The 14729-nt window shown below is 41.8% G+C and overlaps 1 protein-coding gene across 1 annotated transcript; it reads right to left on the reverse strand.

Moving 5' to 3' along the window:
- Positions 1-8649: 8649 nt before the first annotated feature.
- On the reverse strand, positions 8650-14729 carry LOC307227849 (uncharacterized protein; the record flags this gene model as incomplete). Its single annotated transcript, XM_079997293.1, has 6 exons — positions 8650-9802; positions 10113-10208; positions 10302-10401; positions 10555-10615; positions 11760-11898; positions 14474-14729. The coding sequence occupies 6 exons, from the start codon at positions 14727-14729 to the stop codon at positions 9444-9446; spliced, it is 1011 nt and encodes a 336-aa protein (XP_079853419.1). The 3' UTR covers positions 8650-9443.

The raw sequence follows: 14729 nt of genomic DNA on the forward strand, positions 1-14729 counted from the left end.
CGCTCCGGGTTTTGCGGCGTGCCGCGCGGCGACGGTTTGCAGGCCTCGTAGTAAACAAGCTCACCACGTGGGCGGGAACTCGGCGCCGATTGGTCGCGTCCCAGCTTCCAGCGCACACACCCCACAAAGGCAACTTGTTTACGGAGTTTGGGCAGAGAAAGGAGCCGCGAGGGCCGGAGGCGACGGCCTGGATTCCAAATCGCACATTTTTCCGCCGCCATTAGGTTCCCCCTGTAATCACGCGGGGGCGGGATCCGCGCGTCTGACAATTGGCATTTTTTCGGACATGCAAACGTCGACGTAGCGTTATGCCACGTTTCTGGTGAACGTCATTGTGTGGTGACTGTGCGAGTCGGCGCCGGTGCCCGTTTGTCCTCCCCTCCCCTCCCCTCCCCTCCCCTCACCTCACCTCCCGCGGCAGGACAGAGATCACTCCCCCCCCCCCCCCCCCCCCCCCCGGCCGCCACCGCTGCGGACCCGGTGCGCGTGACTCGTGCGTGTGGGAGAAGTGCGCTCTTCCCAAAATGATTACGTAACGACGTTGCCACCCTCCGTCAGTGGACGTACGTGCAGAGCAGCATGTCGCGCATCCCTCCCACCCCACCCCACCCCACCCAACACACACGCTCGCATATGGCGTGTGTGTGTGTGTGTGTGTATCTATGTATGTGTGTGTGTGTGTGTGTGTATATATATATATATATATAGTGTGTGTGTGTGTGTGTATCTATGTATGTATGTGTGTGTGTGTGTGTGTGTGTGTGTATATATATATATATATATATATATATATATATATATATATATATATATATATATATATATATGTATGTGTGTGTGTGTGTGTGTGTGTGTGTGTGTATATATATATATATATATATATAGTGTGTGTGTGTGTGTATCTATGTATGTGTGTGTGTGTGTGTGTGTGTGTGTGTATATATATATATATATATAACGCGGAGGAGGATGTCAACAAGGGAATGGAGAGATTCTCCCCCTCAACGTGAGAATAGCATCACCCCCTCTGTGCTTCTTAACCATATATGTCCCTCTGCGTTTGGTTCATTGCATGAATGCCTGGTTTCATGTCTTCTTGGGGCGGGGCGATATCGCCAAATATATTTTTTTTTTTTGGGGGGGGGGGGGGGGTAGTAGTAAGTAGTAGCAGTAAGTGCTGGCTCGATTGCGGCTTTTATCGAGAAGGGTACAGCTGCAGACCGTCCTCCTGATGGCCCGCTATTTCTGTGAGCCAATGCAGGTTGAGCATGACTGGTAGGGTGCCGTTGTATGTACGTACGTAAACCTTCACTGATTTCGCCTTGTCAGTTCACCAAAATCTGTTTCTCAGGAAATGGCGAGAAATAGGGTATCCAGTCGCTGAATCTTCACTCATATTAGATCAGGGGCCCAGAGACAAAATCATACCAAATGGGCTCTTTGGCCTGTTGCGTATCAAATTGAGGGTCCTTGATATGGGAAGAAGTTGAGAGGCACTGGATTAGAACAGATGGAACAGTCTATGAAGTTCTATTAATTACATTATTGTAATTCATTCATCCTTTATGCTCTTTATGCTATAAGGTATAACTATATCATGATATTACAATAGCCAACATCCCAAACGATATCCAGTCACATGTCACAACATTTATATAATATTGATATATCGTCCAGCCCTATGGCTTCCTGTGGATCAGTTGTCCAATTCAAATTCGCTGTTGCATAAGTCGCTCGTTCTGCATTGAACAACAACGCTTCGGCTGGCGGATGTTACGTAATAACTCTAACTGTTATATACTATTACTAAATGATGACAGTGTGGGCCAATCCATAGGCTCTAAGTAGCTTTGGGCTGATGTGGAAAGATTATACCAACTGCTGTCGACCCATATGGAGAAACAGATTATCCAAGCAACATTACATCCTAAATACGATGTGGGCCTGACAATGTTTTCAAAGTAGTCAGCTGCTGCATGACTGACCTTTAGGTTGGAAATGAATGGCAGTTGAAGTAATGAATATTCACTTATATGTATCTTTAAATGCACTGAGATTCTGAATCATCCTTTTATTGATATATGTCTGTATGCAGTTATAAATTCTGTATATTTTTATGTATTTGACTATTCAAGTTTTGTATTGTTTTGTGTATATTTGTTTTTTTCTTTTGTTTTTATTCTATTTATTCTGTTTTGTTTATTAATTGTATTTTATTTTATATGATTTATATTTAATTTATTATTATTTATATTATTTTTGTATTAGATTTTTTTTCTATTTTTTCTTAGACTATCAAGCTTTCTTAAAGGCTAATCGTCTGAAGATACGCACCAATAATCACCATGATATCTCATCATTCATCGTACATGTATTAACTTATTCTGATTCTGTGTGAATAGAATATTATAGAATATCAGTTAATGTCTCTGTAAGTAGATCACATACGTATATCAGTGAATGGTCTTAGTCAATGTTTAGGGGCGTGACCGCATGCGTACTGTATGTGGTAGTTATCCTCTCTGCCTGGCGAGTCTACCTCCCCCTATCTATTGTGGGTCGAGTAATCCATAAAGATAATCCCCTCCCACGGCCGCCCTTGTGACCGCAAAGACCCCACTATATAGTTTGTCCCTTCTCTGTCACAAAGCACAGCACTGTAGTCCCCTCTTGTCTAGCAATCACGTTGAAGAGAAATTCCTGAAACTTTTATTTTTTCCACATTTATTCTTATTTTATACTTACATGTGACGCTGATATTAAGTATTTGTAAGTATACGTTTTTTCACATCAATCAATTTTTTACGGATGCTCCTGTAGCTGTTTTCTAATTATTATGCAAGTGCACTGTGCCCAGGAGAAATATCCAAAGGCACATAAAGACACAAAAAATGTAGATCTTGGTGGAATTGAAGATGTTTTCTCAGTGGTGTATAGACCGCAGTGGCGTAGCGTATAATCTCCACTTTTCTCACCAACAGAATAAAACTTTCACAAATCAGAAATAGTGTTAAATAATGTAGTCCAGGTTTGAGTACTATAAGTACAGTCGTTTTTTAAATATACCAGGTTCTGACCTGAGTGGCCAGTGTGGAAAATATACAGTAATATTCACCTTTTTCACAAATAGAAGAAAACTTTCATGAAACAGAAATGGTATTTAAATGCAACATATGCTTGTTAATCTAATCTCGTCCAGATTTGACAACTATAAGTCGTTTTTGAAATATACCTGGTTTTATGTGGTCAGTGTGAAAAAAAATCCAGTAAAATCCAACTTTTTCCTGTTTTAACAAATATAATATAGGTTTCACAAATCAGAAATTGTGTTTGAAATGCCACATAGGCTTGTTATTCTAATCTAATCTTAAATGGTCTGTGTGTACTAAAAAAAAGTCAAATATTCAGAGAAATTTGACATACCATGAAAACTGCTGCGAATCGGCTACCATTTTCAGCCTCGTCTGTGCTGTATTCTATTTCCAGTGCATTTTTAGATTAATTAATCAATTAATTAAATATGACCTAAATACTTGCAATGTGGATCATGGAGGTTTTCTGTCATTGACAACATGCAGGATAAGTAGAAAATAGTGATAAGGATGATAGAAAATAAACCCATTCTGTCTGTTCATTGTCCAAGTGCTGTTTCCATGCAAACTTTTCAGCCTCCATTCTTAAAAGATTACAAAAGCCCGGTTCTGGGTAGGAGGTATGCTTTAATCTTTTGATTTATCTTAAGGGTTGCGTTTGAATGGGTAGGTCATAGATTGTTTGATAGAACATTTTCCCATTATTCAAGAGATTCAAGAGGTTTATTGAATAATGGAATAAAGGTGAAATTGTAAGGACACACAAACATACACAAGAAACCTGGAGCTGATAAATTCTGTAATTACCAGTGACGTTGATGGCTGCAATCGATTGCAACAGCAACTTGGAGTCATGCCTCAAATGGTAGATAACGGATGATGTCATCGCTGAATAAATTACTCACCGAATGATCTTGTCTTGCAGATCATTCGGTGAGATCTTGTCTCCTCAGAACAGGGGAGGGTGGAGTGCAGTCCACTACTGTTACATTGTCTGAAGCTTGGCGTATGCATAGCAACTACCACACAACACCTTTTCAACCTTCTTTTAACTGAACTGAACTGATATTTTTGGCCGATTTCATTAATTCACCACCTTAGACATGTGACCAAGTCCTTCTTATCCAAGTCACATGTCTCAGGTCATTTTTCCCTTGGGCAGGTCAAGTCAAAGTCACAGGTTCTGTCAAGTCAAGTCAAGTCAAGTCAAGTCAAGTCCTTAGTTAAGGCACCGCAGTCTTAACCTGCAGTATCCGGTCTTTATAAAGAGAAAAGACAAGGTATTTGTATAAGTATGACAATTAATTTAATTTGTATTCTAATTATTGATATTCAGTGAAATAAATGTAATCAAACAAAAATCAAATAACTTTATAAAAGCTCATATCTTTCTTAATTTCTTCTCAATCAAAAAATGTTCCCACCCCCATCACTTTTAAACAGTGAAATACTGACAGCCAGACTAAACATCAAACTTTGTTACACTCCACCCCTGTCCGTCTGACTGCCGGTCTGCAGAATATCTCAAGAAAGTTATAAAGAGATTTGCGCAAATTGATTTAATTGAATGAAAATGATTGAATGACATTTTTGAATCCAAAGTGATGACCCTTTTGCACAGGCATGGCTGCCATGATGATCTGATGTGATCATACTGTGTGTGTGTGTGTGTGTGTGTGTGTGTGTGTCTGTGTGTGTGTGTGTGTGTGTGATATGATAATGCCATACCAAGTGTGTGCTTGCATACCAGGTAATGTCACACTGTAACGCTGTTACTAATGTGAACATTGACAACATTGAACATTCATATATTTTATATTTAATATTAGGACTGTGTGATATGATGATATGTATCGTAACACAATAGAAAAACATTGAAGAATAGATTTAGAATAAAAAATGTGTCTCAGCGATTCCCAACCTATGGGCCCACTGGTGGGCTGCGAGGTTATCGCAAGTGGGCGGCCAAATCATGGGCTAAACACATAGATTTTATTGAAAAAATGATTTAAAAAATATTAATTACAAAAAGGCTTTATTTAAATGTAAAAAATAATAATAATAATTTTATGGTATTTTTTTCTTTAAAACCTTCAAAAATGCATCATCACTGAGAGATAGGAACTTATGGTAGGGCGCTTGCCTTGAAACTCAAGGAGTATCAGGGCAAGAAGAAAGTCATCGGAGCGTCATGTATGGGCACCGAGAATGCAACGGCAGTGGAAGCCTTCTATCGACTTGTCCGACTAATAGTCAAGGCTGGTAAGCCGCATTCAATCGAGGGGAGAATTTACAAAAGAGATAGTGGGGGTGATGTTGGGAGAGAAGGCATGCAAGCCAATCAACCTCACCTCATTGTCTGATAACTTAGTCAAACGCAGGATTGACAAGATGGCAGAGAATGTGTCAGGACACCTGATAACAAGCGTACGAGAGAGTCGTTTTTATGCCGCCCAACTGGATGAATCGACAGACATCACAAAACTGTCAAACCTGCTTGCCTATGTAAGGTATGAAAACAATGGAGTGATAAATGAGAGTTCCTGCTTTGCAAATCTTTACAGACGCGTTCAACTACTGAGGGCATTTTTGACACTCTGAATGCGTTCATAGTTTCAAACGGGATTGATTGGTCCAAATGTGTGGGAGTGAGCCCTGATGGGGCCTGCGCGGACACCGTCCCTTGTTTACAACTTACAACTTTCTAAACACCAACTTTGGTGAGGTGGACTACCGAGCCCAACCAAAGTACTTTTTAAAAGCCCCATCCTCACACACACTCAGGATAGGAGCCGTGCCATGACATGTTCAATCTGCTCCTGGGTAATTCCACTTAGCCTCCTCTTTACAATAAACTGGTGTCTAACAAACCATCGTCTTCAATGTCTCTGTGCAGGAGGGCCCTAAAAACGTCACTTGGATGGCCTGTGGTAGACAGAACTGGCACAGTGACAAGATGGGCAGTGACCATAAGCAGCTTCTGTTACACACCGAAGTCCGGTGGCTCTCAAGGGGAAGGTACTGATGTGACTTTTTGAATTGCATGATGAGGTGAGGGTGAACATCACTTCAGTGAGGTTGAGTGGCTGGCTAAATTGGGATACCTGGCCAACATTTTCAGCCTCTTAAATGGACTCAACCTCAGTCTCCAAGGAAGAGCAGTGACCATGTCCAATGTCCACAATAAAATAAAAAGCGACCACGAGAAGAATTGATATGTGGGCCAGGCGAGTTGACCGGTCAAACTTTGACTCGTTTGAGAATGTGTCTGATTTTTTGACAAAGGAAGAAATGCAGCCTCCCATCACCGTGATCAATCATGTCAAAGAGAACCTGCATGGTTTGAGGACCAAGCTGCGCAAATACATCCCCATCCCAGATGTGCAGTGCAGCTGGATCGAAAAGCCCTTTGCAAGCGACAGTGACGAGACCCTCGCACACCTGAGCGCAAAAGAGAAGGACAGTCTTGTGGATCTCTCCTGCGGCAGCGCATTGAGACTGTCTTTCTCACAGAAGTACCTGACAAACTTTTGGCTTCATGTTGCTTTTGAGTATCCCAGTCCGACAGAGCTATGCGATTTCTGATGCCTTTCCCAACAACGTATCTCTGTGAGACTGGCTTTTCAGCGCTTTTTTTGGCATTGAAGACGAAATACAGGAATAAACTGAATGTTGAGCCAGATCTTCAACTGAGACTGTCGTCCCTTAAGCCAGGCATCAAGCATTTGGTGTCTGCCATGCAATGTCAGCCTTCTCATGAGGTGAGTCAATATTAATGTGCTCCTATTATTGTTAGTTTTATCAGCGCAGGCGTTAGTAGTTAGGCTACATTCAAAACACTGCGCCCTTCAGACAGCACTTACTAGTTACCGTTACTAACGTTACACGAAAGTTCCGTAGATATAAGGTTATTTTTAATCCACCTCTTTTTTTTGTTTTACCACTACTGCACTGTATGTATGAGAATGCATAAGTGTGGCAGTTTCTCCTACCACACGCCACCCAAGTGGCGTTTTCAGGGCCCTTCGGCACAGAGACACAGAAGACGATGGGTTGTAGACACCAGTTTATTGTAGAGAGAAGGCTAGGTGGATTTAGCCAGGAGCAGATCGAACATGTCATGACAGGGCTCCTATCTCTGAGTGGGTGGTGGGATGGCAGTTTTACCTGCTGCCCATTGGACCAACCAGTGAGCAACAGGTATGCAGCCACTCTGACCCAATCACATCGATCCAGGTCAGGTGTGGCTGCTCAGCCAGACCATCCCCACACAACAATATGATTGTTCAAATAAACGTCCTCTGAGAACGTACGGTTTGCCTCCCGCATTACTTCTGATCGGATGTGGGATGCGAACACTAATGAGATTTTCAAGTGGGCAGGAACCGCTATATATATTTTTGGAGCCAGACTGTTGCGACATTTTTAGGTCCGATGCGATTCCGATTTTGGAGAGTCCTAGTCCACTGCTGCACCGATGCTTTGTTTACCGATATTTTGTCAAAAAGAGCAGAATTTTTTAATCAATTTTATTAAAGTTTCTAGATGAGAACATATAATTTCTATATTGAGAACAGTTAACTTATAACCAGACAAATAAATAAAAATAAACACATAGAGAACTTTTTGATATATGAAAAAAGGAAAAGATTATTTTAAATATATGTTGTTTTTTCCGAGTTCCAGTGAACACTTACGAAACAAATTAGCTTGGAGAGCCGTGTCCCTCTCAACGCGAGTGTAAACAAACATAGATGGATTTATAATGCCTAGTTGGACTCCTACGCTTATTTTGGTGAGTAACTTAAAATTTGTGTAAAACAGATAAGTTCACTATAAATAATCAATATTTTTTGTTTATCATACTTGTTTAAAAATCGGGACACATCGACTGCCGAACTCAATGTGGTCAAAAAAGTACAGTTTACAGTTTCTATCACTATGACGCAAATCAGCTGCTTTACGTTATCTGCATGTGGGAGCGAACGTAAACAAACATGAAAAAAACAAAACACCGTCCCTTGTTTACAACTTACAACCTTCTAAACACCAACTAGTGTTCCATAAGAAAATCTTGCACAATGGCAACACTTATGGATTACTACAACATCTGTCCGTCGGCTACCGAGCCGCGACAACATGAGGTGAGGTGGACTACCGAGCCCGAACTAAGTACCTTTTTGTTCGCCGATCGCGTTCAAGTTCAAGGTTTCAGTGAATGAGAGTGAACTCAAACAAGTCATTCAAGTAATCATGTCTCGGGTCAAGTCAAGACACGAGTCTTTAACTTCCGAGTCCAAGTCGAGTTTCTCTCAAGTCTTTTTCTTCCTGTCAAGTTGTTAGTCATCAAAACAGTGACTCGAGTCCAAGTCACAATAACTCGACTGCACATCTCTGGTCACCTCCGCAAAAGCAATTTCATCCGCAGCTTCTCGAGGGTCTGAAACCATTGCTTGTTGACCTCTAAAGCAACTGGTGCATGGTCGAATATATCATAGCTCAAATTGGTTGTCATTCCTTTGTCTTTTTATTGTTCTCAAATCACGTTTTAGCTTTTGTTTCATACACATGGCATATCAATACTGAGTACACATTTGGTTTTTATCTCATATTGGGGTTATAATTTAAAATTGTACATTGTTTTCAGCACACACATTCTATGATGCAGCGGAAGCCAGACTGTTGTCTTTTACACTCGGTCGTACAGTCCATCAAGAGACAATCTGAAATATAGTTGGCTGTGAGCTTTCACTTCGTTTTAGTAAGTGGAGTTACATTTATTTACATATAGCCCTTTGTGAGAGTCACAGTCCAATTCCATTTCTATTTCGTCTTTAAACAATGTTTTCGCAAATCCGGGTGTAGCACAATTGTGATGACGTAGGTTACAGTAGGACCTCAGTCACCATTGATTACTTAATTTGTTGAAGTCATCCGGCTGCATTGGATTGGCACTGCTAAAATAAAGGTGGGCCTATAGGGAAGGTCAAATAAATGGATGTTCTAGATTTTGGTCTTTCTCAATCAATGCCACTTTTCTAACCATAAATTGCTCTTGCAAAATATGTTCTTGAACAAAAGGGCTTTGCTGATCATGAAAACACAGTGAACAGCATAACCCCCCCCCCCCTTGAATCGCCATCCGGGGATTCCTGTTCCAGGTCTCACTTTATTGTATCGACAATCCTGATCTCAAAATGTGACTTATTCTGTGGGAGAATAAATAAATAACCTCTTTTAGATCCCATTCCTCCATGAGGGGAAAACACAACACCGAAAGTCTATTGAGCTTCACCATGCTTTGGTGTGATGCCAGTGCATTACTGAGTGAAGATTTTGTGGACAATTCCTTCATCTCTCCAACCCCATATTTCGATCGGGCAGCGGCGGTGAAGGCTCCTCCTCTTCCTCATAGAGTGGGGCGGGTGGCCGATCCGGGGGCGTTTGGCTCCGGTTCTTCTCCTTTCTGCTTACCCTGGCATACATTGAATCCCAGCTGTTGTCACCCAGGGTCTCCTGGCGTCCTCCGCCCTCCCTCCACGCTCCAGAGGCCGGCTCGTGATTGGCTATCTGGTTACAGTCTGTGTCCGATGGAGGTGTCACCCGTCCAGAGAAGGTGGTGCCGTTGGGTGGAGCGCTCCTAGGGTCTGCGTTCAAGATTGCCGGGGCTGGAGATGCCATGTGCTCGCTGCTGGGGGCGTGATTTGTTTCTGGAAGAGGCGTGCCAAGAAATTGCTCATGTGTTTGGGTGAAATGCAAACATTTGTATTGGTCGACTTTTGTGGATCTACATTTGGCTACATTCCCACACTACCACTTAGACCACTATGATCCTGACCAGTACCTCCTCTAACCATCATTACATACCTTAACCTGAGGTTAGCTCTAATCAAACCTTCCCGCTGGTACAAAGAAAGACCAGTTCCAGGGGAACGATTCTAGGATTTTGGCAGATTTCAGTATTTTGGCATGCTGGTTAGACAACAGGACCTAGTAAAGATGGCTGACAGACGGACAGACCTTGCTGTTGGAGGCCCAGGTGACTTCTCCAAGGCTTGTACCATGTACCGTCCTCTTCCTCTGAGGTGGCTGTGGATCCAGAAGGCCTGCTGCTCTCTGCAATACCCCACCCCGAAGCATTCAGTACCATTATATGAAATATCATCAAATATACTGCATTATATCTGTACATTATGTGTCTGTACCCACCCTTTTCATCATTTTTGATGTCATTGATCATGGGGTTCTCTCTGGCTGTGTCCTCCAGCTTCACCTGCAAAATGGAGACTTCAATACCGACCTCCACCACCTGCAAATGCTAAATGACTTGTTTCGAAGCTCTTTGGTTTTACAGGTAGGGTGGACATCAATCTATCCATCCCAAAAATCTGGAAAAACAATTCCACTGCTTAACTGCCCACTGTCATGTTGTGTTCCCTCTTCCCTCATCCCTTGCTCTCACCACCTTAATGAGTACAGAAGGCGTCCGCTCCACCCCTGTGTCTCCCAGGTCAAAGGAACGTCTGCAAGACATGACAAAAAACAGGTAAAACGGGACAGATTGGGGCAAAAACATTGGAAATGAAGCTGCATTCAGCGAGGCAATAAATCAAAATGGAGTTTTAGTTGTTATTAATGAGCACTTAAAGGATAGGTTCGACATTTTTCAACCCTTATTAAAATGTAAATTCCTATCATAATGGCTCACTGAACGCCCACTGGACGCTTTACTATTGACAAATGTACACACATGACTATATAGTGAAGGCCCCGTTGTCAAAAAGGAGATTGTATTTATTGAACCTTTGTGTTTTTAAGGCTTACAAGTTTGCCTTTACACAGGGTAAACCGAGAGCCGTACATATCTCAGTACTAAAGTGTGAAACACTTGTGAATTAAGGGAACCAAGAGTTTAATAAGGCCTGGGCTGAAAAATACGTAAATAAATAAAAAAAATTATATATTATATACGTATACATATATAATGCAAAACTGCCCTGATATGTAACGTTGTTTGCCATGACACCCAATTGCCACTCAGCCACAGCCAATCAGAATTGTCTGTGTTGACAGTGGAAAAGGAGGGTGCGGCTGGACCAATGAAAGCCGCTCAAACAGACACACTTTGCTGCACATTTTTCTGTCTCTCGCGGCAGGTCAAGACAGGCGCATTGAAACAAATTACTTTTAATTGTTTTTTGTCACTCACTCCCTTGCGTCGCCGGCAGTCAGAGAAAGACACACACACACACACACACACACACACACACACACACACACACACACACACACACACACACAAACAACAACAGCAAAGGACACAGACATGCTTTTAATGTATTGATATTTTTTTTTATTTAAAGGTTTTCAGGTTTTTTCGAGGTTTAAATAAGTTTTCCAATAGAAATCCAAATCTGGAATGGGAGGCTCGTCTCTTGACTTCGCAGATTTTTACTTCTCATAATCTGGACCCATTGGACCGAGGATTCTTTTTCAATAGGATTATAATGAGAGCACTGATCAATTGCTATTACAGTATTACATGTTTGTTTGTGTTATGCTATAATTCCGTCATAATCTCCTTTCCGCTTCTTTTTAACTTGAAGCGACGATGAAGCAAGTCTCATCCTGATGATATTTAGACTAAAGGAACAGAGGGCCACTGACCTGCCACAGTCGCTGCACAGGGCAGCGAGGAAGATGGAGAGGAGGAGGAGCAGAAGGAGAAAGAGGACGCCAAACTCTGAGGAGACCGAGGAGCCCGCCCACAACCCGGCTACCTCTCCTGCAACTGGGGCCATGGTCACTGGGAGAATGTTGGAAAGATGATGCTTATGATCCCATATCTGGTTTCATTATATCTTTTAGAAACTTAATGTTTTATGAGAGTAAAGAGACATTATGAGTTAATGAATGAATGAGAGTCAATGTACAGCTTAATTATTGACCTTAAGCCATAGATAAGCTTGAGCTATAGAAACATGGACCACCTCAGCATCTCACGCCTAAGGAACCATTCCTTACAAAGGTGCAGCACACTAAATGGGCTTGGTGTAGAATACACCCAGAAACTCACACACACCACATTCATGTCTTGTTTTCATCTTATCTGCATCTCATTTGTGGCCTTCAAGAATGTATATGTTTTATTGAAAAACTCTCAATAATACAGTAATTACATTTGTAAACAAAGGGTTTGCGAGTAAAAGTGGCATGCATGACATTTAGCAACCTTTTATCGAACATCTGGAGTTTTAAGAGTTCATCCGGTTATACTTTATTCTCAGAATGTACAAAAAAATGTAATAAGTGATGGGAAATGCTAAATGAAATAAATATTTCTTGCTCCTTAAGCAAACAATTAGGCAAATAAGGAATTGGTAGATCAAGGGGACAATTGTATTTAACGGTTTAATATGGGCTGTTACTGTTACGTTCGCTGATCTTTTTTTAGTCCAAATTCTCTAAACAGCTAACATAACGCATTGAAACGTCATCAAGAGTTTTACTGAACCGTACATTCTATATAGTAAATAAACTATAACTGTAAGTGTAACTGTTATGGAAAAGTATGGTTCAATATTGAATTTGATTTAATGGAGACCAATAGCGAACAGCGTTACCTCATTATAGATTCCCAGGAACAAACACTGTTCAGCAGGCACCACACAAATTTTTATAGGCTTCTTAGATGACCATAATATCAACATCTGTGACCTTTTATTCACAATTTCCTACCCCAAGTTCTTGAAAGGGCAAGTGGCAAATAGTTTCAAACAAATGTAACAGCGAGTATTACTGTAGTTGAGCATTCATGCATCAAAACATGCATGCATAAATGCTCCGTGGATTCTCCTCAGATAAATAAAACATGAGAGGGATAACTAATTTGAGCCCTGGTTTAAGAGCTTTATTGCATAGAGAAATTAAATACGTAAGTAAAATCCAAGGAGCGGCTTGTAGATGATTTAAAGTCAATAAAGTGGAATAAGTATATCAACCAATCATGGTATAAGGTAAAAGCAGACCGATCACCAAGTATTACAGAGTATTCTAAAGATTTTACTGTGCTAATATATATCAAGACAGTTGTATTAAGTAGCTATTAAATTTACTATTCAAATTGTTTTATGTTCACTGCTGTCAACGCACCTTCTCCTCTATCACTGTCTCAATATATGTATACGTCTCTCTCTCTCTCTCTCTCTCCCATACACTCTTTACAGAATGAGGTAGTAAACCTCTTCTGACCACGCCTAAAACATGGGATCAAAGGACCCCAGTAGGTTCCTCAGAGCACTAAATATATAGTATCTATGTACAGTGGTACCTCGACTTACGACTGTAATTCGTTCTATAAGAACGTTCGTATGTTAAAACAGTTCGTATGTCGAAGCAATTTTTCCCATATAAATTATGAAATCATGAAGGGTGAAAATGAACAAAATACACAGCACAAACACAGTAAATATGAAAAAAAAATCGATAAGCCACAAACTACGTGCACACACGGTGTTGGTCGCCCGCTGACTGACTGCTGACTGACTGCTGACTGGCCTCCGACGCACCAACTGCAAATTTCCACGGTCGTATCTTGGAGCAGTCGGTCGCAAGTCGATACAAGTTTTCGCAATTATCGCGACTCGTATTTGGATTAGTCGTAATTAGATGCAGTCGTAAGTTGAGGTACCACTGTATTTGTTTCCGTGTAGACCGTTTGAGTGAACAGGATTCTCTTGCCAAGCTGGCTTGAAACCCTTGCAGCGTTTTCACCTGATATACTCGACACGCTACATATGCATTACACTATGCACACATGCACTGGGACCTGCTATCCTGCCTGTGTTACTGCCAACTCCGGTGGGCTGTTAAATCCTATTGGAGTTTTTACAGAGAAATTATTATAGAAGAGAAATAGACCTTTAACTGAAGACGTTTTTGGGGTTGCATATTATAATATGATCAGTAATAGGCTGATCTTAATCTATCTTCAGCCAACTAGTCTTTTAGATATTTCTTTTTGAAAGTAAATATTTGGTGAGTCCACATTGGCTCTCACAGTGAACTTCCTGCTGCCATAATCCTCTGGGAACGAAGCAGTGGAGTTTAATTTAGTAATTTCATTTCACTAGTCAAATAATACGTTTCATAAGTTAAGTAAAAACAGTATGTTTTCGATTGCTCGCGAACATGTCTGTTTAGGTTCAGATAACAATTTCAGATAGGAGTTGCACATGAGTGTCGTGATCCTTCCCCTGCCTTGATTCTATCTGTCTCTGTCACTAGGTCCTTCTGTCCCTCTCTGGCTCCCTCTGTCTGTGTCGACTGTCACTTCAATTCCCTGTCACTGCACACCTGTCCCCAGTCTGTTATCACACTACCTGTCTCTTTTCTCTCGGGACCCCCGGAGATCCCTCGGGAGAGGGCGTGGCCCAAAAGGTCCCCGAGGCCGCCTGCCGCTCCCCAGTCTCCGAGGTCCTGCCCGTGCCGGCCTCCGAGTCGTCCCTGCTCCCGAGTCGTCGGCCTGGCCTGTCCCTGCCCCCAAGTTGTCCCTGCCTCCGAGTTGTCGGCCCGGCCCGAGTCGTCCCTGCCTCCGAGTTGTCGGCCCAGCCAGAGTCGTCCCTGCCTCAGAGTCAT

The sequence above is a fragment of the Zeus faber genome (assembly GCF_960531495.2).
Source record: "Zeus faber genome assembly, chromosome: 3".
Lineage (NCBI taxonomy): Eukaryota > Metazoa > Chordata > Actinopteri > Zeiformes > Zeidae > Zeus > Zeus faber.